General features: G+C 47.4%; 1 protein-coding gene across 1 annotated transcript in view; it reads right to left on the reverse strand.

Annotated features, from left to right (window-relative positions):
• LOC147727649 (cysteine-rich protein 1-like) overlaps positions 1-26,246 on the reverse strand; it is a 501,069-nt gene that overhangs the window by 130,034 nt on the left and 344,789 nt on the right. Inside the window, exon 3 of the mRNA XM_086963151.1 lies at positions 15,021-15,075. Coding sequence (XP_086819277.1) covers positions 15,021-15,075 — 55 coding nt within the window. The remainder of the gene's footprint in view (positions 1-15,020; positions 15,076-26,246) is intronic.

Genomic DNA, 26,246 nt, shown 5'->3' on the forward strand with positions numbered 1-26,246 from the left:
TGTTCTTGTTTCCAACTCGAATCTACCAGGGGCGTGCTGCTGCTGGGGCCCAGGGGAAGGCTTGCCTCCCTGGGCCCTGTCCAGCCCCTGGATGCCCTGGAGACTTTGGGGGACTCTTCTACTTTGTTTCATCACCTTCAGGACCCCAGAGAGACTTTTGGGGGCTGCCCCAGCACCTTGTGAGTGCTGGCTTCGTTTTGGGGGGACCCAGCTCCTCATGGCTGCATTTATAAAGGCAGCGCGTGTGCCCACCCCGCTTATTTAGATATTTACAAGCAGGTGCCTACCCTGCATTATTCCTGTGTTTATGATGCTTTAATTGCGCTGGTGCCCACCCTGCGACTTTTGCCCGGATTCGTATTTTTATTCAGAACGGGTGCCCACTGTGACTTGTTGATTGAGGGAGCCTACACCACGTTGTGCCCCGAAAAGAGATCGCCGCCGCACGCCTGAAGTCAGGAACCGTAGTGCCTGACAGCGGGCGGGACTTCTGGTTTCAAGAGGAAGTCCCGCGCCTGCTGCCGCGAGAAGAAGAAAAGCCGGGCGAGTAATGGCCTCCCGGGACTCCCGTGAGTTGGGCAGAGCCCCGGGGCCGCCAGCAGAAAGCAGCACAAGTGTTGCGGGGCTCCCATGCGCTGGAGGGAGCCCCGGTAGAGGAGTCAGCCCCGAGCCGTGAGGGCTCTGCCTCCCAAGTCCCGGTCCCAAGATGGGGGACAGGATGAAGTGTGGTGAAGGCCTCCGCCACCCACGGAGAAGCTGCCGGTGAGTAGAACTGTCCATAGGAGGGGTGGTGGGGAAGAGAATCGAATGGGCCGCTCCATCCTGCCTCACTATTGTGCGTTCCAGAGAAGTCACCACATGGGATTCCTTCTTTCCGAGCAGCCCGTGCTTGATAGTGGGGCTGCTCAGCGATGGGGGGGCATAATGATTTTAGGAGCCAGTGCACTCTTTGGGGGCACTGCGTTCTCAGAGCCAGATGGCTCCCACGCCCCCAGAAGTTGTCTTAGAGCGTGCATGGCTCCAACAGGGGCAATGGTATTTTAAAGAGCCCCCAGCAGGGCCCAAGGGGTGCAGTTGTGCCAGGGCCCCTTTTTGTCCTCCCCCCGCAGTTGCTTGGGGGACATGCTTATTTTCAGAGATAGATGGCTCCCACATGGGGCTCCCCAACCAGTCCTAGGAAGCTTGAATCCGGTCAAGGGAAGGAATGGCTTGGCAGTTCAGGCTGGACTGTTCCCATGAGGCACAGGGTCAGATTGATTTGCATATGGCCATGTCTGAACTGGGGTGGCAGAGTGAGCTAAAGAACGGTGATGGATTAAACCCAGATCTGTTGACTGGGTGTGAGTGTTTGATTGGTTCAGATGCTCCGTCCATCACCACCCCCTTTTGTACCACTTTGTTTGACATAGGTTGGCAGGGTATGCTCAGACGTGAGTCCCTTGCTCACTTTGCCACTGGATTCAAGCAAGCCTGGCTGAAGACGGCTGTAATGCCAGAAACCGGTCCCAGGAAGCTTGAATCCGGTCCAGGGAAGTGGTCTTCCAGCCCCGAGTGGTGGAAGAGGTTCAGAGTAGCCCAGCTAGGTCCCGGTGTCAGGGCCCACGTCCTGTCTCTGAGGAGAAGGAGTGGGTGAGACTGCATGTCTCCATGTACCTGAAACCCTGTCTCAGGACCTGGAAAGTTTCTTTAGGGAACACCAGGTTGGGAGCCTAGGCTGTACTTGTAGACCATTTGAAGAGGATCTCCCAGTGTTTAGAGAACCTGGAACATCTGTAAGCAGTGTCTTTTACATTAGTTTTATGTCACACTTGTGAAGTCCTGTTGTGCCAGGCATTTGACCAAAGGGTAGCGTCCCTAGGTTGGGGCGCCAGGTTCAAATGTTTGCCTGTCCTGGACGGCAGGGCAACTGTAATCAGTGACCTGGCCGGTTTTGCCTTCTAGGTGTACCCCTGTGAACACAGGTGGGTCTCATCTTAAGTGAAGAGACCCTGTGTTTTCCAGAAGGAGTGGTAAAGGCCTAGCAGGGATCTTTAGGGTCCTTGGCTGAGTGTTGTGGTACTACCCTGAGAGCAGGTGGGGCCTACCTTAAGTGGAGGGACCCTGTTCTACAGTGGGAGGGTGCAGAACTCTGAAAGGGGGGCAGAGGGAGGGAGTACCTCGCCTCTGATCCCTGTGCATCCGGTGAATGTGGATCCCAGGTGGTAGTAATTTCGGAAGAAGGGGGCCCCTGCCTAATAGGATGAACCCTTGCAAGGAAACAGCATTTGGGGTAAGAAGGGAGCAAATGTGCACCGGGTTATGTGCCTGTTTAGAAAGGGGAAAGAAAACTAACAAACTAATGACTAGAAACACACATTGATTGTGCTAATCTATTATGATATTTTATTTTTATGACATCTTTTTTTGTGGAAATTATTTTTCTTAGTTCATTGTAATTATAATTTACTACATATAAAAATGACAATACATGTGCAAAAACAGTGAAATAATAAACAATTGAATCAATTATTATAAAAAATACAGAAGTGCATTCCTTTTTCAACGCGTTTCGGCGTAAGCCTTCTTCAGGAAGTCTGTATTCATGCACCAATGTCTTAAACTTCTGGTGGAAGAAGCATGGTCGGGTTCTGTAATCTGATGTATAATCTGTATATAAGTCCCCGACTGGTTTATGGATACCGGGTATGTATTCTGGTGATGGTCTTGAAATTTACAGTCGATAAGATATCCCAGATTACGTAGATAATGTTAATAAAAGACGTAATGTTGCCCACTCGAAGAATACTGTGTAGGAGTATATGGTCCCACCAATCGGAAGGCGCCAGTTTCATAGGGGAAAGATGTAGACCATCCTGATTCCAGTGGGGACTCTATCGATACTCATGGAATTCCGTCCGTAGCCCGTACGACCATCAGCAAGTTCCGCCTGTCAAATCCCGGTGGTAGACCAGTTATTGGAGAGAGGTCCTAAACTGGTGGGAGAGTTGTGTTCCTGATGGTGCTTCTACTGGGAGAGTGCGCAACCCCAGAAGTAGAGGTAGGGTGGGGCAATCTTGCCCGTGACAGCTGGTCAGCCTGAGGGGGCGGTCCCTAAGTTGAAGGATCAGTGGTAGTTTGGAACTACACTGTGAAGGGGATGGAGAATGGCTATTGTATACCAGGGGTCACCACCCCCCATCTGTAGATTGGCAAGAGTTATCTGGGTGGCCTAGGGCCTGGTCCTAGCCGTGGACAACTAAGGAGTACCGGTGAGGTAGCCTAGTTGGGCCTGACCTTTTTTTGTGTGTTTGTTTTGTGGAACAACGTGGAGTAGAACCGGAGGGTGTCTGTCACGAACTACGTTATTTGCCGCTGACTCTGCTTCTGTTTTCGTTTCCCTGTATGAGTTCGGGACCAAGGACTACACTTCCCGACATGCCCGAGACGTAAGGAGCGTGGCGCGCGTCACCGCCCACAACCAGGAAATAAGTATGCCATGAGGGAAACAGACGCTGCCGATTATTCTTGCCGTGGACCCGAGTGTTATGGTGAGTCTACAGCTACGGATGGTAAGTGCTCAGACTGCTTTTGGCACTCATCCCTTTTGTACCCTGTGTTGGGTTGGGTACGTACTTTTGTTTTTGGAGGACTAACGCGAGGTGAGAGTTCTTCTCCTCGTCTTGGTCTATTTTCATTTGTTTCCTGCTCCGGAAAGGAATCTTCAAGGTCGAGAGATTCCTCTTTTGTTTATTCTAATCCTGAATTATTGGTGGTGGTGTTCTGCAATCTCTTGTTTGCCTTTTGCCATAAGACATCCGAACAGCCAAGGATTATACTGTAAAGGAACCAGACTTTATGCTGTCAGTGTGGAGACTTTTACGATAGCTGGTTCCACAGACTCCCAACAAAGTTCATTCAACAGCATACTATTGAATATGTACAGGGAACATGTACAATAACAGGGTGCAGATCCTTATAAGAAGTATTATTTGATCCTGTTGCCCATAACTTCGTTTTTCTCCACAACCTTTTTGATTTTGTCTCAACCTCAGAAGAGAGAGCACAGGGGATTCAGGGAAACCACGGACCTAAGAAACTGTACCTGATAATGCTGGTATGATGCGATGAAACTTGTTACATGTTATGCTGTCACCATTTCAGTGTTCTCAGTCTGTTCTTTGTTTCCATATAGTAGGTCTGGTCCCTGGTATTTCCTTTATCTCTTCTGGTATTTTGAGGCCACAACAATTTCCTTTCCAGGTAGGAAAGTATTCTTACTGTAGTTTAATAGGTAAAGGAAGGAAACTCTTTTGACTTGTGTACACCCTCATAGTGTATATACTTAGTCTATTTGTGATTGTTGTTACAGCTCTCCCTTCCTGCTGTCCCCTTCCTTTCCCTCCCTCGCTCGACTGCCCTGGTGATCTGTATGCTTTTACGCTTGACACCGGGGTCTTCGGGAGGTGGAACCCATTTATCTTCAGCACAATTCCGAAGACAAGAACGACCGATTCTGACAGTGTCCCTGCAGTGCGGGCCCGCTTCCGTGTTCTATCGCCCTAAGCAGGGAAGCCCATCACAGTAGTGATTGGTCTGCCCTGCATTTGGGCTGGAAGGAGGTTGTGTTGAACTTGGCCCGTTTGGCAGGTTCCCCCCTGAACTTTTTGCCTTTAATAATGACCTAATGCTAGTGATTTCTGGTCTCTGCGCACTTTAGCACTGTGGCCCAGTGTAAAGTGCGTGCGCTCTCTGAGTGCGTGTGGTGAGATTGGCCTGCCCTCCCATAGGAAAGCATGGGGAATATGTGTGTCCATGGTAGTTCCTGATGTCTGGGGAGTGCAGGGTTGAGTTTGGTATGTGCGAAGTCGTGAGATTAAATGCTGCAAGATGATGTGTGCAGATTTATTGTGTCTAGTGGGGAAGTGCCACTTTTAGAAGTTGGCATGTCTGTGCAGTGAATGTGAATTAACTGTCTGGCTTGTGATTGGCTGGAGCTGGATGGTATGCGGGGCTCCAGGAGTCAGGATGGGTCTGCCCGGTGGTGAATGGAGAGATCTGCATGTTGATAGGAGGGAGGAGTTGCACCTGGGACCTCAATAGGGCTGGGCCTTCCCTCCACAATACTGGCTCCACCCCCTGTGGTGTGTCTGATGTCCCTGGCCTGTCCTGAGAATAGGGAGAGGGGCTGAGCAAAACAAAGTGCTCCTTGCCTGCACCTTTGGAGACAAAGGCTTTCTGTGTATAAAAAGGGTCTGTGACCCCATGAAAATGTTCTTTTTTCCAACTCGAATCTACCAAGGGCGTGCTGCTGCTGGGGCCCAGGGGTAGGCTTGCCTCCCTGGGCCCTGCCCAGCCTCTGGATGCCCTGGAGACTTTGTGGGACTCTTCTAATTTGTTTCACCAACTTCAGAACCCCAGAGAGACTTTGGGGGGCTGCCCCAGCAACTTGTGAGTACTGGCTTCATTTGGGGGGTACCTAGCTCCTCATGGCTGCATTTATAAAGGCAGCGCGGGGACCCACCCCGCTTATTTTGATATTTACAAGCAGGTGCCTACCCTGCATTACTCCTGTGTTTATGATGCTTTAATTGTGCGGGTGCCCACCCTGTGACTGTGTCCGGATTACAATTTGTCTTTAGAGCGGGTGCCCACCCGCTCCTAAACTTTGTTTTGTTGATCGAGGGAGCCTACCCCTCGTTGAGCCCCGAAAAGAGATCGCCGCCGCAGCCGTGGCAAAGCCGGACGTCAGGCACCGCAGTGCCTGCCGGCGGGCGGGACTTCCGGTTTCGAGAGGAAGTCCTGCACCCGCCGTCGCAAGCAGAGAAGCTGGCCGAGTAATGCCCTCCCACGGCCCGGGCTCCCATGAGTTGGGGAGAGCCCCGGGCCGCCAGCAGAAAGCAGCACAAGTGTTGCGGGGCTTCCATGCGCTGGAGGGAGCCCCGGCAGAGGAGTCAGCCCGGAGCCGTGAGGGCTCCGCCTCCCAAGTCCCAGTCCTGAGATAGCGGACCGGGAGAAGCGTGGTGCATGCCCCCGCCGCCCCCGTAGAAGCCGCCGGTGAGTAGAGCTGCCCAGAGGGGGAGGGGAGAGCGTTGAGTGAGTCTCGCGCAGTACTGACCGGCCCCGCTTGACAGTGGGCTGCTCCATCCTGCCTCCCCCATGTGCATGCCAGAGAAGGCACCAAATGGGATTCTTTCTTTCCGACCAGCCCCCGCTTGATAGTGGGGCTGCTCAGCGGTGGGGGGGCATAATGATTTTAGGAGCCGGTGCGCTCCGTGGGGGCACAGCGTTCTCAGAGCCAGATGGCTCCCACGCCCCCAGAAGTTGTCTTAGAGCCGTGCGTGGCTCAAACAGGGGCAATGGTTTTCTAAAGAGCCCCCAGCAGGGCCCAGGAGGCGCATTTGTGCCCGGGCCCCTTTTTGTCATTCCCCACGCAGTTCTTTGGGGGACATGCTTATTTTCAGAGCCAGATGGCTCCCACATGTGGCGCAGTTTGTTGTCAGGGCTAGTGAGAGCCCATGCCGCAGTTCACAGTTCACAGCTGCCCAGTAAGTAGTGGGCAGCTGCACCATTTAGGTTGTTCTTTATTTCAAGGGACACGTGCTTTTGGACTCAGGAGTGGGACGCACTCCTTCGCCCCTACCTTGGCCTTTCACAGCTACGCAGCACTTAGTGCCAGCTGCAGCGTTTAGGCCTCCATGTTGTTGATCTCAGCTGCATAGCAAGTAGTGGGCAGCTGCAACGTTTAGGTTTTGGCACAGTGGCGCAACCTTGACTTTTGTTGTCTAGACAGCAGCCCTGACTCTCTGGACACAGGGCGTTTGAGCCCCCTTTTAAGATGGCCAGTTGGCCAGGGGGATTGTTACTTTCATAGGGTGCCAGGCCCTAATATGATTTATGTACTAATGCTTTTGGCTGCTAGGAAATGTATTGTGTGTAGTATGTTTTGCGCACCCCGTTTTGATATCTCTAGATATGGTTTATGCATAGGAGGTTGTTTTTCCTGTTTAGGTTTGTGTTAGGGAGATTATACTTCCCTGTGTGCTTTACGCCCCTAGTGTAATTCCTACTTAGGTGGTTAGGGTCTAATGTATTTAGACTTGTGGGATATTGTGCCTGTTATGAGTTTTATTACAGGTTGACGCTCAGTATAGTGTCTGCCAGTGCTTACTGGCTTTGTTCTAGGTTCATTTATATTCTGATACTAGTTCTTTACCAAGTGCTGATTCTGACTGTGGCCCACGTGGCCCTGTCATGTATAAATAATCCCTTGTAAATATGCCCATGCCAGTTGGCACCATGTATTGTGTGATTACTATCTGATGTGTTTTGAGAGTACAAAGGCTATTTTTGATATAACCTTGTGTGGAGTTCCTTTTTGTGGGCGGTGCCTTGGATGTTGTTGATGATGGGTGCGTGCTCAAATGCTTTACACAGTGCCTCCGGGATAAGCCTTACTGCTCGTGTCACGTTGCCAAGGGGGTGAGCAGGCGTTATTCTTGGTGTGTAACTCCCTTGCCCTGACTAGATTGGTGGTTTCTGTCTGGATTTGGCGCACGCCTCAGCCAACCAGAAATCCCATTTCTAACAACAGGGGATCATGATCACATTCGGTCCACTCAACAACCGACATATCATATAAGTAAGCCCAAAATTCCACATTGAGAAGGATATAATCTACCCGCCTTGATCTTAGACCGTTATTGAACGTATGCACACCCTTCCGATCCGACTGTCACCTCCCATTAACTGCCCTTACACCCTACTCCAGACACAACCCCTTGAGCTGCAAAGCAGCTTCCGTCCTTTTTTTTATTGGACTAAAGTCTAGGGGGGGGGGGGGTTTCATTGAGAGTCCTCTTCGGCTGATAAATTAACATGCTCATAGCCAAGGGGTTCAAAAGAGCAGTTGAATTCCCCCGCTATGATCAAGTTATACCCTTCTCTCCAACTATCCAGAAAACTAGCAAGGATAGCAACAGTCTCGGAGTGCCTCCGACCCGGCTGGCCACTTGAGTAGATGTTAACTAGCAAGATGTCCTGATCTTGGCCCATACGTAGACAAAGAGCCATGATATCCGGGCTCTCTATCGAAACTTCCTTAACAGTATAGCTCGATTGCTGTCTCACCCAGCATGTTAGTCACCCCGATGATCTACCCTTGCGTCCCCCTTGTGCTGGCTTAGAAAAATTAGGAAACCCTGGGTGATGGGCTTGATCCATAGACCATGTCTCCTGAAATACCCACATGTCATGCTGTTCAACGAAGGTGGACCAGTCACCGGATTCAGTTTTAGATAAAAGCCCTGCAATGTTCCAAGAGGCCACTGTAATACTGGCAGCTCACGCTAATGAATAATTCCTATGTATAGGCCTATCAACTGGATCACTGATAGGGGAACCTTGGTCTAATCCCCCATACTCCTTGATTGGACTAGTGATGGATGTTACAGGCACATCACCACAGCTAAGTCAGTCATTACTTTCTAATGTGGAGAGGGCATCAAATCAATTACTTACGGGGACAAAGTGAGCGAAAATCCCTGATGAATGAAAAGACCCTCTCAGGTTAGAACCCTAAGATCAATTTTAGGTCGATAAAAGAAACCAAAGGGTAATACAGGAATGTTGTCCCTTGTGTCGCGGGTTCCTGCTCTTGACAGAATATACTGAACCATGCTGGGTGACCTAAAGCTCAAAACCACGCAATCCCCCCTTAGAGTTTTCTGAGACTTTCCCACCCATGGAACTCTTCTCACCATTTTGAATTCTGTGAACAGTTCAGTTGATAGCCCTGTGTTGGAGCTTGGAAGGTGAAGGGCCTTATTACGCAGGGTGGACCAGTGTTCCCGCACCTGTGGTTCCAGCTCGGGGGACATTCCCCAGGACAACGGAGTAAGGAGTGGCCTCCGGCGGTAAGTGAAAGGATGTTGGTGGGTGCAATTTCTCCACTAAGGTTTGTTGGAATAAGTGTGAGCTACCAGCTCTCGGGTCGGGGGGCACTGTGCAGGCCAGGCCCACTTCCAGTTGGGGGATGTGTTTGACTAATACCCCAAACTACTCTAGGAGTAGTGTTTGGAAGTCCCTTACTTAGCTCACCCCCCCTGCCTGTTGAGATCCAACCCCCCCTCTGCCCGATTGAACAGTAAGGTCAGTCGATGGGATCCTAGGGAGGCCCTGCTCTATTTTAATGAGCCTAGCTTCAATTGAAGCAAGTTTCTGCTTCAAGGGGTCAATTAAAGAGGACATTTTCTGCAATAACTGGGTATTGTAATCTTCCTTACTGCAGTTTACTGGATCAGGATTAATGTCTACAAGGGAACAATCGCTAGAAGATTGTGGACGTCCCCTGACCCCTTCCGGCTTATACCCCTTGTTAAGTGTGGATGTTTTTTCGCTAAGGCGCGGGCTTTCCTTTTATTTGTTGGGGGTTCACCCTCTATTCCCCCCGCACCCTGCTTGGTCAGCTTAGCTTTCTTGCCCCTGGTAGTAACCGGAGAGGCTCTGTGGGAACTTTCAGGACTTGCTGGGGTGGAATCTTGAGGGGCAGGTAGAACGGATATAACCTGGCTTGATGACCCTAAAGGAGCAACTACAGGGGCAAATGTTTGCCTCGACATAGTAGATGGAGCTGGGTTACCTGATTCTATTGCTGGTAGGGGTTCTAACTAAAACCTGCGCTCCGGAAGCTGAATTTCATGTATGAGCGCAGATTCAGCCCTAGATAAAAAAGCATCAAGGGTTCCCACTACCCCACCCCCTACTCCAGATTTACGTTTGCCCAAAAGGCTAACCCCAACAGGTGGCATGATGCACAATGTTACAGCTAACTAGCCCCCCTGTTGATAAGCCAGAAGTTAGTGGGGCGGCCCAGCCTCCTCCGGTCTCGGACATGCTCAGATGGCCCGCCCTTTGTCCGGGCTTCGTCTGTGCTGCGTCCCGCACCGCGGGTGGCGAGGCAGCGCTTTTTAGCGCGCTGGCCACGCCTCCCCCTCACTCACAGCAGCTGGACCTGGTAAGGTGCACTCTGGGAGGCAGAGTCCTCTCCCAGGGTGTGATCGCCAAGAGGAAGATCGAGAACCGGCGGTCCCGCAAACCCAGGAATTACAGCCCTCCTGGGCAGAGTCAGCAACACAATGGAGTCCAGCCCAGCAAAAATGTGGCAAGTTGCGCAGGTAGGCGAGGTAGGTGAGTGGGAGAGATAATCAGTTAGCCAGATGTTGTCTGCAACTGTGGTGGTTCTCTGTGGTCTGCTAATTGCACTGAATGCCAAGCGCACGGTTCCACTGCCACGTCTTTCTGTGGCTCTGATGTCTTATTCAGACTTTAGTGCTTTTCTGTGAGCCTGGTTGGTCTATGGGGCCAGTCTGGACTGAGGAAACATTAGAAGGCGGTGCTGGGCGGTGCCGGGTCAGGGTACAGCACACCTCTTGTTGATCTACCCTTCCCCGTGTTGCTGAGGGAGGAGAGGGATGAAAGGGTGACAGTAGTGAGTGTGAAGTGCGCCCTATTAGTATCGAGCAGCGGGCACTGATGAAGTGAGGCTTTGTAAGCAGAACTGAGAGTTGCACTCCCGACGCTCCCAACCTTGGCAGCACCTCTCAGCCGCTTACCGCTGTGCAGGCCGGAGGGTATACTGATGGCTGCCGGTGGGATCCTCGCACTCGCATTCACTTTCTGCCTGCGGCCGTGTAGTGGCTGTGATTATTTCAGCTTCTGCTTTTCCCAATTGACTGGGAGGCACCCCCCAGTGCACAGAAGCACTGCTCCTCTCGTGGCAGCTCCCAGCTCGCCTCTTAACTCGGCTCAGTCCATTCAGCCGTTGCAGCAGCGGGTGTATGGCTGACAGTAAAAACAGCAGAATAGCAGAACCGCAGGGATAGCGAGATAGCGGCAATATCGGTTGACACTCCTTCCACTTTCACTTCTACCCGACAGAGTTGGCCATGCTGTCGGCCATATTGATTCCCCCCTCCCTAAACATAACAACTGTTAAAACCAACCTCAAATACATTTCACTTAACAGGAGGTCCACTGCAAAACACTGCACAGAGATAGCTGACACTATGCAATGACAGAATATCAATACACTGATCCTAACAGAAACCTGGCTTAATGGCTTGTCCACTCCATTCTTCAGAATCAAGAGCCCCTCTGCATTTGGATGCCTGAGAACAGTACTCCTTACCTACAAGACACACATTATTAAACTCCCTCCGGAAGACAACCACATAGAAAAATTAATTAATCTTTTAACTTCCATTGGGGTAACCCGACAGACTCCCAGGTACCAAACTGAACTTGTTCGACAGAAATATGCTGTGACACAACTCTGTACAGGCCCAAATCATATAAAAGAATAATCTTTCTGCCGCCTTATGGCAAAAGAAGAGGCCATATTGATTTACTTCCTGCCTTCTGTTAAATGATTCATTCACTACCTTATGATTTGCCAGCCTGCACCTCAAAAATTTCTATCCACAGGCCAAAATATCGGTTCTCAACATGACACAAATCAACTTCAATGAGCTCTCCTAAAAAATCAGGTTATTATTGTCACCTTCAAGCAAACACTTACAGCTAGCAAGATGACTAATTAATGCAAGGTAACCATAACCATTATGATTGATAAGTTGGAAGCTATGAAACTTAAGATACATAAAAATCTTGCCCTAATGATACGAGAACTATAAAAAAGAGAGGACAACTCAGATTTATTTATTATTAACATCATTTTATTTGATCTAAGCCTGGCCTACATAAAATATTAAAGAGATAATTGGATAGTGGAGGTGTAGACAATTAATAGGATTTCTCCCTTGGCATTCATTTTTATCAACATGTTTCAGTCTAATCCTAGTACTTTCATATCTGTAGGCTTTCTTCAGTACCCTATCCTTTCACCCATAATCAACTTGGTATGAAAGCCAAAACAGTTAGGCACCGGTCCCCTAGTTCTAATGTTATACATGTAAAGCAAAGTATCATTAATAACATGATAAATCTTTATAATTTGCTTAAAAATATTTTATTAACCATTATTACACGTGAAGCCCTCCACTGCACAGCGTGGCACTTGGTGACAACTTTTTTCACCTATCGATATAGCATACTTGGCTTCAAAATACTGGAGAATCCAGTACCTGTGCCCACCCTGTGTGTAGAGCAAGGAAGCTGCAGGAAAAAAACTTGTTGTTTTAAATGTTTGTTTTATAACAACTATCTGCCATAGAAACTGAGGGGCATGTTTACAAGCCCCTATTGCCACTTTTTATGATGTTTATGTGGCGATAGGGGCTTTGCCTTATGTACAATGCAGAGTTATCCCGTTCCGTGTGCGCGTCGGCCAACAGCCGTTGCAAGCACTACCTGGCTAGTGCTGCACACGTCAGTTGGAAAATGCAGCCCCGCCCACTGATTAGAATTCCCAGCACCACGATGGAATTTAACGTGGCTTAACGATGCCTTGTAAATAAGGCCCACTTTCACGCTTAGCGTGAAAGGGGAGGGTAATGGGTGTTGCTGTGGGTGTTCCACCACAACACCCATTGATTCTGACGCAGCCCACTATTTACAAGGGAGGCGTTAATAGGAGGTAGCGGCAGAATTAAGACTAGGGAAAACCTGTCCTTACCCTGACGCAACGAGGAGAAATGTTTAATTTCTCATTGTTTTTGCTGTTTTCATGTGTGCTGCGTTGTGAAGTACACATGGAAACAGCAAAAGGCCAATGATTGATTATGTACAGGAGGGTCCCACTTCCTGTACATAAACAATCTTTTGTAAAAAAAAAATGCAGTTTTGGAACTTCTATGTGTGCTGCATTAAGCAGCACAGATAGAAGTTACAAAACAGCATTTAAAGATTGTTTATGTGCAGGAAGGGGGACCTTCCTGCACGTTAACAATCTTCCCCTGCACCCAAACAACCTGGCACTATGGTGCAAGGGTGCCTGTATTGGCATCAGTCTGCAAAGTGCAGCATTAGCGCAGGGGGAAACATAGGGTAGGGCCGCACCATATTCCTGTAAACAGAGGCGCAACTAGAGCCAAATTTCGGGGGGGGGGGGCTAAGAAAAAATTTCGGGGGGGGGGCTGAACCTTTAATCAGTAGGCAGAGTGGGGCTGCAGGGGCTCTTAGAAGGGGTGAAACAACTGCAAGGCCTAATTAACATTCAAATGGTCTTTTAAAGATCTGTTAAACGTTCGGGTGCGGCTCTGTGTGTGCCCGGGATCTGTCTCATCCCGGGCTGCCACACACGACGGGGGGGCTGAAGCCCGGTGAGTTCAATGGGTGTTGCGCGCCTGCCTGTAAATATGGTGCAGCCCTGCATTTCTGAAGTAGCAGAGTGAGGCAGTTAGCCAGGAAAGCTAACGCCTTACTCCGCCACTTCCCTTGTGGATATGCCCCTGTATTTTGTATTTTTAGGTATTTTTAGGTATTTGTTGAGCGCAACATTCATCCCAAAGGACATCACGGCGCTAGGACCAAATGCAATGCAGTGAGAAGAGATGTGGGTCATTCTGGGTTATTCAATAGGGGTTCAGTATCTGGGGAACAGGAAAGTTTTTAGCATCTGTCAAAAAAGCTGATAGTCATCTGTCAGGCGTAAATCAAGTGGGAGGACATTCCAGAGGACCGCAGCTGCCTTGGAGGAGGATCGGCCACCCCTCCTGACCTTGTTTGTACGTTTGACCATTGCAAGGGCCTGATGGGGCAATCTCAGGTTGCGTGATGGAACATGGAATTCCATCCTATTTTGCAGAATGTGTGGGCCTTTCTTATGTAGAGTTCTGTGTACGTAACAAAGGAGCTTAAATTTGGCTCCCTGGCATACCGGCAACCAGTGTAGTTCCTTCATACCGTAAGAAGCTGAGCAGTATCTGTTTTTGTTGCAGATTATTTTAGCGGCGGCGTTCTGGACTACCAGGAGTCGGCAAAAAAGGTATTCGGCCAGGCCAACATAAAGTTCATTTCCATAGTCCAGCCTGCTCAGGAAAAGGGCTTTTGTCACAGTTTTCCTGCAATTCAAGGGGATCCCGGGAAAAAGTCTCATGAAAAGCTTCAATGTGGCGAAACTTTATATTTTGATTAGACACCAATACAGGGTTGGTTAACCGTAATTGGACCCATTATTGAAGGGTGGATATTCTGAAATACATCTGCAGCTTAGGATAGCGCGTTGGCTCTCTAGCTCACATCTGATATATCATATAGCCCGGTCCTAAATATTAATGATCATTCTAGCCTCACTTAAATCATTTTGTGCAAGTGCATGCAGCATAAGCATGTAACAGTACAATGCAAAGTAACAGCGACAGTAAAATACGCCTCTGCTGTGCATTACACATGCCAATGGTTCTATCGCCAGATCCCATAATATAGGCACAGCGGGCAATCCTGTCTTTTCCTCTTCCTATGGGCTATTCCAAGATTACTTGTTGTTAACTGGATATAAGGAAATTTTGTCAACTTCAATATGATCTGTTCAAAGCCCACTTTTTTGAGCGCCCCAACATGGCCAGAGTAGTTTATCCTGCGCCTTCTCTAGATCTAGGGAGACTACGGTCGACCCATATGTGATGTTTGGTTCATACTATGGGAGAGGCAATGAAGACAGATATGTGTGTTACTGCTGGGTCTAAATTTCTTTTGACCATGGGGCTCTAGATCTTCAACTCTGGATACCAGCCTATTGCCCACTGTTTTCTACAGTAGTTTGTATTTGGGATTTTTACAGAGATAACGTTTTGTTTGATTGCACTTCTAAGGGGGTTCTTCCCTGCTGGGGTAATTCCACTATGATAATATCACTTATTTATTCATCTTAACTTATTGCAGTTGTTTGTCTTCAGTGACTTTCCTTTCAGCTATGACATTAGGGTCAAAAGCCAAGTGGTATAACATCCTGTGATGTTATCAGGGGTAAAAAGCAGGTGATGTCCTGAAGCACCAGCTTCTTACTTACCTGAGGTCCATTCATAATTAACCATTTCCTGTAAACAGTGATAGCAGCGTCAAAAACATTTTATATTATTTCTTACCTCGTGGACCAAAGAGCAGAAGGTAACAATTGTTGCAGAATGGCTTGTCATCATGCTGTGAATAAACACAATAAAACATGTGAATTTGTTTTTATCTTTATTTTAGTGTCTAAGATGCACACCCTAATTAATGTCATTAAAGTTTAGACTTATACGAAATAAGAAATCTTTCATTTTACCCAGAAATGACACGAACAGTTATATATACTTGAATCGAAAAAAAAGCTACAGTACTTAGTGTGGCCAAGAATCCCATGTGTTGAAATGGATATCCACAGAAAACCCTATATACATGACCATTACAGGTGACAGAATCCTAGCAAAAGATCTGAGGGTGGTTAAAACTCTTACTTCTTGACCCATCTCCTCAGGGTATTTTGAGATTTGTGGTCCACGGGCTGAGTCTTTATGGACTGCAAAGACCATGAAAATTCCCAATCGTCAGACCATGTGTCTTATAGGAAGTGGTAATAGCAGTGCATCGGCACAGAGAGCCACACATTGCTTCTGGGGCCAGGCTCTAGCCACTGGACGTCATTAGAGTGCTGAGGACCAGTAACACTGCAGAAGGTAGACTGGCCACTATCTGTGCAGGGAAGTTTTGTTTAACACTGCTGTCCCACAGCCTCACTTACAATGGCACTCTATTGAACAACCGAGTTCCTCCCTTTTACTCTTGGTTCTCAAAGGTAGCAAGGCCAAACAGGAATGGTTTGGTACAAGGGGTGATAAAGAATTCGGAACATAGATATGGTAGAACAGAAGGAAGGCACTCGATAAATTCAGGGCCCGATTCACAAAGGTAAACTTAGAAATAAGTCTGAGTTTACTACTTTTTATTACAACAACCCGTCCCGGATCAAGGTACTTTTGTTCAGCAGGCCCAAGTGGGTCCCAGTATCCGGCCCGTGCTCCATCCCGGTTGTCCTGAACTTTGTCTTAGTCCCAGTCCAGCGTAACCAGATATCCTATTTAAGCGCATAATGCTTCTAAGCGCCATTTTACATTTATTCTTTAAATATTCATATCTCAACTTCTACTTGTAGGATTTTTGTCATTTTGGTTTTGTTTTATTTATAAAATCATAATCTAATGTTCTTATCTGGTGTGGAGCCTATTTGTAGTGTTTTCACTGTGTTACTGTTTAAAGTGTTGCATAACTACCTTGCACATTGCTTCTTAAGTTAAGCCTGACTGCTTTGTACCAAGCTACCAGAGGGTGAGCAGAGGAGAACGTAAGGTGTGTTGTGACTTACCCTGTGTTAGATCTGGGGGTCTCTAGTTGGCAGCGGTAAGTACCTTTGTCCAAGTAGGGACCTTTACTTCTAGTCAGGGTAAGGGGATACACACTGTTGATAACTCCCCTTGGTAGCTTGACACGAGCAGACAGGCTTATCCCCAAGGCAATGTGTAAAGTATTTGCACTAACACTCACAGTAACACAGTGAAACACCACAAATGTACACCACACAGGCTGTTTATAAAAATATTCATATCTTTATATCTAGTTTAGATCAGATCAGAAACGTTAGCACAGGTGCACATACATATAAATAAGAAGTTTCTCAGTCCTTAAAAATGGTTCTTGGTTATGGTTCTAGCAAAAGCTCATGTCAGTATTGTCCCTTTTTAACTTTGGACTCACAGTACATCCTTGTAACCCATTTCACCTTTTTAATCTTTGGGCTCCCACAGTTCACGCTTCAAAAGGTGTCTCTTGATTAGCAATGCCCCCTTTCTGTTAGGGGATGGGCTATTCTCAAGAGTGTCCCCACGGTTGATTACTTTCCCCTCAGCGAGCACTAGTTATCACCACGTGTATCATCTATCAATTGTCCCCGCTGTAGCGCGGGATGTGCTTGCACTGAAAGTTACCCCCTACGAAGAGATAAGGCCAGTAACAACTCATCAGCGCATACTGTTTCCCCAGCACCGGTTACCTTTGGATATGCGGGGCAGGCGAGGCTTTTAATTGGTTCCGGGCGGTTTCTCCTTCGGGAGGCTCCCCGGCCCCAGGCGCAGCTCCACTTCCTGAACGAGCGCGGGGAAGCCCTCGGGGCTGGGACCAATCCCAGCACGGCCCAACAATGACGCAGCGGGAATCCCTGGAGGCTGGAACCAATCCCAGCGCGGCAGACCGATGACGCTGCAGTAATCCCTGCAGGCTGAAACCAATCCCAGCGCAGCAGGCCGATGACGCTGCAGGAATCCCTGGAGGATGGAACCAATCACAGCGCGACACGCCGAAGACGATGAAGGAATCCGGGCCAGCAGCGGTGAAGTGTTCTTCCGGTTCTTGTCTTCTTGGCAAACCCGGCCTCGGGCACTCAGCTCGAGGTGCGGCAGTGATCTTTCTGGGCCCAGCACTTCTTCTAATAGTTGTCCCTGGCCAGCGGCGGTGATTCTGGCCCCCTTTGCTGATGGCTTCAGGTAGTGCACAAACACGCACTTTCGAGCACCGGGTAAGCCAGATAAGGGCACGGCAAACCTCAACCAGCCCTACTGTGTGCCGATCGCACACCGAGCCCCAGGATCATACGGGCAGGAAAAAGCAATCTTCACCGAGAGTCCAGGCTGTGCGCAGAGATACGCACATAGCTACTTGCAGAATGTTTCTTTGGAAACCTTGGTATCCCTGCATTCCCTATAGGAGGCCACCTCTTATCAGGCCCTTGGAGACTCTTGTAAGACACAGCCCACAGCAAAGTCTTTTCCTCAAGCAGGTGGGGGGAAGCACAGCACATAGCAAAGTCCCCTTTTTCTCTACTTCAGTGGATATAGCAAACTGCAGGTTAGCTCCAGAACACACAGGAAGGGCAGTCTTCCTCAGTCTCTTCAGCTGATCTTCTTTGGCAGAGATTCCTCTTGATTGCAGAAGTAGTCAAAATTACAGGGGTTTCAGGTCTTACTTTTATACCCCAAAAGTCTTTGTTCTCCGTGTGTTAGGGGCCAGGATCCAGTTCCAACCAGTTCTGGGTGCCCTCTGCCAAGGCATTTCCTCTTCCTTTGTGAGGGGAGGCCAGGGCCATCTGACACACTGCAGGAGGTGGAGTCAGCATTGTGGAATGCAGTCACAGTCTTATTCAGGGCCAGGTACAACTCCTCCCACCCCTCTAAGTGTAGATAGGTCTATTCAGCCTAGGGCTGACTCCCTCAGCCTCCTGCAGCCACCCCCAGCCCCTGTCACTCACAAAGAGTTCAGGGATACCAGACTCCATATGTCTATCCTGCCGCTATGGGAAGATATGCAGGTAAATATGATACACAGCATTGCCCATGTTAGCCTATGGGCAAGATAGCCTTTCCATAGTGAAAAGCGAATTTGGCAGTATTTCACTATCAGGACATGTCACCCACACTAGTACATGTCCTACCTTTCACATACACTGCACCCTGCCCAGGGGGTACCTTGGGCTCACCATAGGGTTGTCCAATGTGGAAGAAAAGGGAAGGGTCAGGCCTGGTCAGTATGTACACTGGCCAGGACAACATGGCAGTTCACAGACTGCGCACAGGCACTGCGGTGGCAGGCATGAGACCCCATTTTAGGGCTACTTAGGTGGGTGGCACAATCAGTGCTGCAGGCCCACTAGTAGAATTTGAATTACCAGCCCTCGCACACTTAATGCCCTTTACTAGGGACTTGACAGGTACAACATATATGCCAATCATGGATAACCAATGACAGTAATAATTTAACCAGGGATCACTTGCACTTTGGCACTGATCAGCAGTGGCAAAGTGTCCAAAACATCTAAACCAGCAAAACAAAATATAGCACAGTGTCCAAAAATACAGGAGGTAGAGGCAAAAAGACAGGGGAAGCCACGCCAAGGATGCCAGGTCTAACACCCTGACTAGAATTGTGGTTCCCGGTTGGAAATGGTGCATACCTCTGCCAACCAGACATTTCTAACATGTAGAAAGGCTCTAAAGGAGAAATACCATATGGTGCAATGCAAGGTTCAATGTTATGCAATGAGGAATGGTACAATGTACAGTAAGTAGGTCTAAGGTGTAAGACAAAAGGCTACAATACATATACAGCCTGATTCATCAAAGACCCGTTTTGCGAGTCTATAAAAGCGATTCATAAGGAATCGCTATTACAGGCTTGCACAACGGGATTCATGTAGGAATCGCAAAAAAAAAATGCGATTCCTACATATTCCTTATTTGCGATTAGCAAATTGCTAATCGCAAATAAGGAATAACTCCCCATTCATTCCTATGGGCCAAAAGGCCCATAGGAATGAATGGGGAGTAATTCCTTATTTGCGATTAGCAATTTGCTAATCGCAAATAAGATAGCGATTTAAAGGGTGCCAGAAGGTGTTGCGCACACACATGTCCAAAGGACATGTGTGTGTGCAACATGCAACTTAGAAAAATGCTTTTAAAAGCATTTTTCTAAGTTTTCGCTATTTACCACGAGGTGCGAATTTGCTATTTAAAAATGGATGATGAATTGCATTTAAGGAATCTCAGAGATTCCTTAAATGTAATTCCTCGCAAAATAGCGAAATCGCTATTACCGATTTTTGCATTTGGGATGATGAATCCCAAATGCAAAAATCGCACTCGCAAAGGGCCAGATTCTCAGAATCTGGCCCTTTGCGAGAGCAATTCATTTTGATGAATCAGGCTGCTGGCCCTTTGCGAGCCCAATTCAGCTTGATGAATCAGGCTGTTAGTTGGCTATTATATGTCTACTCTTAGCTGTCATATCTCAGCTGTCCTGGGTGCAAAGCCATACAACCCAATAAGTTTGACCCAATGCAGTTGGAAATATGCAAAGCAGTACTAATGAGGTTTTTTTCAACAATGCCCAAAAATAACAGTTGTTCCACTCAAGTCGAAAAGGCAATGTTTCACTAGGATCCAAAGGGCGAGTTTGCATGTCCGTGCATCTATGCTGAGTTTACAGACTAGAGGGATCTGGCATTTGCAGCACAAGGTAACTGGTCACAGTTCAAGGAAGACCAAATAGGATTCTAGACTGACCTCTATGTTCAGAGGAATTTTAGAAGAGCTTCTACTATTTGCTTTCAGTAAAAAAATAAAAAAATGCCAGGATGTACCTGAAATTTCATTGGCCAGTACTTCAGAATTCACTGGTTCTGATAAAGCAAAACTCGCAAATCTCTGGAGGCCTGTTGAACAAAGAGTTGAAACTAGGGAGCCTTTCTTTAGAAATAGAATTAATTTGTAGCTTGAATACATGATATGAAAGGTTAGACATCGGTCAAATGATTCAGGAAGCAAGACAGCCAGCTTCAGCTAACAAGACATTTGCATAATTGCAAGAATCAAGAAGAACAAACACAGTGTCCCTTTTAGTCAATTAAGGTGCAGGTCCAGGCTCTAAAATAGTTTGCAGTGCTTTGGACCAGATTGGGACAATGCAAATGACCACATCTGCAGCCTTGTCATGCTCTCAACATGTCCTTAGCCTTTTGGATGCAAAGAGGGTCTTTGGTCAGTCTTGTGGGGCCGGGCTGCAATGTGTCCTAGATGGCTCACTTCCTTAAGGCATCCTCAAGCCTTTTGAGAGCACTGATCTTTCTTCTTTTTTTCATTGACAGGAGCCTGATCCACAGAAATCACTAGGCATGCTTAAAAAAGGCAAACAATGGCCGTTTGATATAGCTATCACTATATGCCTCCCAGCATTGTCAGACCTTTGAGACCGGATCAGTAAATTCCCTCATTACCAATCCACTGCTAGGGAGAAGAGAGAACCATAGGTGGCATTGGGGTCCCCAGGAGCTGCAGGAATACTCTCCCAACATTGGAGAGACCGGGAGTTGAGGGGATTGCGTATATAGGCAGACCGCGCCACACATTGCCCCTTGGCTGGAACTGGGATGCACAACCCCCACACCTTCCTCAGTGAAGCAAGAGCAAAACAGGCTCTGCATTAACTGTGAAATAGTAAATGGGGCCTCTTTTATAGGAGGGTTATTGAGCAGTTGAGGGAGGCCACCACTGGGGAAAAAAGTCTTCTGTGAGGTGCTGCCTACATTCTTTCCATTCTGGACTATTGTATGTATTTCTACCATTTTCCAAATTAGTCCAGGTGCTCACTGAGACACTCAGGCACAGTGAGGTACTGAGTGCAGGGAGGGAGGGTGGGGACAGGATAGCAAAAGCAAGGAGCTGGTGTTTCAAACCCATCCATTTATTGGGAAGAAAAGTGAAGAAAGAAAGGGGGGACACTCAGTGTTGTGTAAAATACCCCTCACACACCAACAGGCCCCTTGGTGTCATGCTTCATCATCGGGGTCTTCGCACCCCGCTAAGGGGATGCGGCACGCTGCGACCTACGACTACGCGGGAGCGTTGACAATTCAGTCTATGTGTGGTGTGTGTTGAGTGCAAGTGAAAGAAATAGGATGTGAGTGGGAAGTGTAGTGAGAAAAATTAAAAAGGACCTGGCCAGTGGGTAAAAAGAAAAAACTTTATTCTGTACCTCTGGCTGGTGCTATTAAAAAAAGTGCTAGATGGCGAGGTTTTGTGTCTTAGTAAGGGACAGAACCTCTGGTGTGCGTCGACATGTTTCGGTACATGCGTACCTTCTTCAGGACGGGGCACAACTCCCAACCCTACTCACGTTTCTCTACAGAACAGGATTTTTGTTCTAACTTTCCTAAAAAAGTGATTACGTTCACTAAAGACAAATACAATGTGCCTACAGCGGATTTTCTGGAACATGTAGTTACATGTCCTGAAAAAAGAAAAAGAGCGTTAGGTTTGGTTACCATATAGGTTGGCTCAGACAGGTGCAGTCACCTTGAGCCCCAAACGGTTGATTTAACCTGTAAAGGGAAAAACAGACATACAGAACACATAACACACAAACTCACACACACTTATGACAAACTTAGGGTTCAGTGTTTTTAAACATACTTATTGTATAAGCTGCTTAAAGCATCATGAGCAATTCCTGAACATCAGGGTAGGTAGGTAGGTGGATCTACAATCTATAGGAATAGAAGAGTGGAATCAATGTTGTTGTCTCTACTCACTTGTTGGACTCTGTAATGTACCCACAGAGTTTAAACTCCGTTTTAGTGAATACTCACGAAATCCGCCTCAGTCGGCCTCTTTCCTCCACCCTGTGTTGCTCCGTCGTAAATGATGTACGGGTGAGCTTGGTGGTATTTAAAGGTGGGTGAAGTGAGTTCTCATTGGTTAATTAGTGGAAATGCTAATGACCATGCAACGGTGATGACCCTGTTGACGCCCCTTCCATGCATGTGATTATGTCACATGTACCATGCATACCACTGTCATTTGTTAATTACCGGGTTTTAACCTGTCCATATATGGACTTTCCGCTTGTTAGCCACTCACACTCTGTTATTCCTGCTCGCGCTGGGGGAGCGCCCGTGTGATGCAGCCGCCGTTCTCTCCTTCGCGCATGCGCGCTGCCCGGTCTCGAATGTTCCATTGCGCATGCGTGCAGGCGAGACTTCGGCGTTTCAATGCGCATGCGCATTGTTCGAGTATGGTTCGCGCATGCGCGTTTGTTAATAGCGCAGCTATTTCGCCCGGTTATTTCTTCATTGTTATTTTCGGTAGTGCATTATGAAAGGAACCAGGTGAATCACTGGAGTTTTTGGTTCACGTGGATCTGCTCCTCTTGACATAACCACGGAGCTGGTACCATACCGTTTGTAGTGATAATATGGTGTGGTTGACCATACATTTAAATGTCACTTATTCAGACGGTGGTACTAAATGTTGGTAATAGCACAGCTATTTTGCCCGGTTATTTCTTCATTGTTATTTTCGGTAGTGCGTTATGAAAGGAACCAAGTGGATCACTGGAGTTTTTGGTTCACGTGGATCTGCTCCTTTAGACATAACCACGGAGGTGGTACCATACCGTTTGTAGTGATATTATGGTGTGGTTGATCATACAATCATATGTCACTTATTCAGACGATGGTACTGAATGTTGGGCTAGTTCTTGTGCCAACCAATTGTTATTCCTTATTTATATCCGGGGGTCTTTTTAGGAGACTTGGCTCCACGGTATGTCATCATTGAGTCCGGTGACATGGGTTGTCAGGCGGAACACCCAACGTTGTTCCTTTTGGAACAGACCTGTTTCAGAGGGTAGTCGTTCTATGACGGTCCAGCGTAGGTCGTTGACGCAGTGTTGATGTGACAAAAAATGTGTTGCCATCTTAGTTGTTGTCTTCTTACAGCGTATATTACTTTTGTGTTCCCCTATCCTTATCTTGACGGGGCGGGTGGTCATGCCTACATATTCTAGTCCGCATGGGCAGGTAATTAGGTAAATCACATTCTTTGTGTTGCAGTTAGTAAAATGGCGTTGCTCCCATGTTGTGCCATTTCTGAAGTTTAGGTTTTTACTTTTTTGAGTTTGATGGCAACAACTGCAATCCCCGCAAGGGAAGTGACCTTGTACAGCAGTTACATTAGGTCTCTCCATCTGGTTTGTCCGTGGTCTGGTATGGACCACAATGTCCTTTATGTTTCTGCCCCTTCGGTGCGCATGCATCGGTTTCTCAAATGACAAGCCTCCACAATTCAATATGCCCCAGTGTTTATCAATGACTTTCGACACCTGATTTGATATGGTGGAATAAGTTGTTACACAGATCGGCCTCTTGTTCGCTTCTTTTACATGGGGATTTTCTTCTATGAGTGCCTCCCTGTGATTGTTTTTAGCGCGCTTCATCGCTTTATCGATGGTTCTTGTGGGATATTTCCTTTGCACAAGTTTGGTTTTTAGATCTTTCGCTTGTCGGTTGAATTCACTCAACTCTGTACAGTTTCTCCGGAGTCTAAGGAATTGCCCATAGGGTAGATTTTCCCTTAGGTGTCTCGGGTGGAAACTGTCGTAACGCAACAGACAGTTTCTGGAGGTCGGTTTGAAATGTGTGGTGCTTTTTAACCTTCCATCCTCACTGTAGATATTCAGGTCGAGAAAAACCATTGATGTATTTGAAAAGGTGCTTGTGAATTTTAGATAATCATTTTGGGTATTCAACCAGGTTACAAAATTCATTGCGCCGTTCCAGATGATGAAAATGTCATCGATGTATCGTTTCCAGATGACAATCTGGGGGCGGTAGGGGTTACTTTCATGGAGGATCTTGTGTTCCTCTAGATGGTAGACGTATAGTCCCGCTAGGCTCGGAGCAAAAGTACTACCCATGCTCGTTCCGTGGGTTTGTAGGTAAAGTACCTCCTTGTACTGAAAAAAATTGTCTTTGAGGGCCATGGTGATGCACTCTAGGACCAGGCTTCTCGGTGTTTGGTATTTCCAAGTGTTGCTGAAGAGTACTTCTTCGATGATCTCTAATGTCTCTTCATGGGGCAGGCTTGTGTATAAGCTTTCCACGTCTAAGCTTATTATAAGTTGCGTGGTTGGGTCAAAGGTGGTGTTTTCCAGCAGTTGTAGTACCGATTTGGTGTCCTTCAGGTACGTATCTGTAGCCTGTACCATCGGTCTTAAAAAGGCATCTGAGAATTTCGATAGGGGTTCCAGGATGGATCCAATGCCGGAGACTATTGGTCTTCCAGGTGGATTGTCAATGTTCTTGTGTATTTTGGGGATACAATAAAAATATGGTATCCTAGGGGTCGGTTGTTGCAGGAATTCAGCTTCCTTTTTGCTGATCCAGTCGTGGGCAAGTCCTTCCTCCACCATACCCCCAATCCGTGTTCTTAGTCGTTCTGTTGGATCACTCTCCAGTATTTTATAGTTCCGTTCGTCGGACAGTAGACGTTGGCATTCTCCATCATATTTCTCAAGGGATTGCAGTACTATTGCTCCCCCCTTGTCAGCTGGTTTGATGACTAACTCGCTGTTGGCCGTTAATTCCCGGAGTGCTTGTTGTTCTTCTCCACTGGTATTGTGGTAGACATTCCTCCCTAGTAAGTTCAGGTTGTTTACCTCTGTTATCACTGCCTTCTCAAAGGTTAGAATCTCCATGGGGATACCTGAGTCAGGAGGGGTGAAAGTTGACTTTAGTCTCAGACCTGTGTCCGTCTTGTCTTCTGGTAAAGGTTTATCCTTAAAAAAAGCCTGTAGTTTCAGTTTCCTGAAAAAGTCTTGTAATTCTACATTAAGCTTGAAAATGTCAGGTTTTTGAGTGGGTACATACCCCAATCCTTTGTTTAGGACATTTTTCTGCATCGTTGTCAAAATAATGGGTGCAAGGTTTACCACTAAGTCCCCCTCTTGCTGGTTGATGGTTGGTTGGGTAGTGATCCCGTCATGCTCCGGGTCGTTCGGGCGTTGGGCTGTTCTTGATCTTCCCACATTACATTGTTCCCTTTCCGGTTCTTCCCTCGTGCGTTCTGGCGAGCCCCTAAAAAAGGCTGCTGGTTTCCTCCATACGGTTGTTGTTGCCCGTAGTAACCATCATTATATTCCTGGTTCCACATTGGACCAAAGTGGAAGGGATTGAATTGTGGTGGGCCCATGAATTGTTGAAAATGGTTCGGTGGTTGATATCCCCGCCATCCCCTTTGTCTGGGGAATTGTTGGCGTCTTTGTCGCCATCCTCCCCTTCTTTGTCTGTTCCCTTTGTTTCCACTAGAATTGGAACCTGACGAGCCAGTGTCAGAAGTTTCACTGTCCGTGTCGCTGTAGTTGTTTTTTGAAACATAGTCCACTTTTGTGTAAGGATACGCACTCTCAGGGGTGAATTTGGCCACATCTTTGGTTAGTTTGTTAGTCTTGCTTTGTTTTAGGTTGAACTCGAACTCGGTCATCTGTTGATTTAATTCATCCAGTCTTATTTTCAGGTCTTCGGGTGATATATATGTCTTCAGTTGTATTTCAATTTTATTTATTTCGATTTTTAGTTCCTGGGTGATCCTGGCTGCTGTCTTTATTATTAGGACTAACCAATCTCTTGAGCAGTGCCAGGAGATTAGTGACCACTCTTTCTTAAAAATCATGTCATGTTGGAAGATTAATGGTTCGTTTTTCACAATCAGGCCAGGGGGTGCCATTTTGTTACGCAAGTACTGGGTCATAAACAGGCCATGTAATGCTGCTTTTATTTGGTTACGCCTGAGATTTAGTAGTTCGTTCCAATCGTTAGTTTGTGGGCCTGTATCCTGGTTGCACAAGCCCTCAAAAAGATTGCTGTCTGCTAGAATCTTATCGATCTCATCCTCTGCGAAGGTTAGACCATGTTCGTCTTCCATTGTGGGTGTACCGCTGACTTCTTTTTT

This window comes from Lissotriton vulgaris, chromosome 3_1 (genome assembly GCF_964263255.1).
Source record: "Lissotriton vulgaris chromosome 3_1, aLisVul1.2, whole genome shotgun sequence".
NCBI classification, from domain to species: Eukaryota; Metazoa; Chordata; class Amphibia; order Caudata; family Salamandridae; genus Lissotriton; species Lissotriton vulgaris.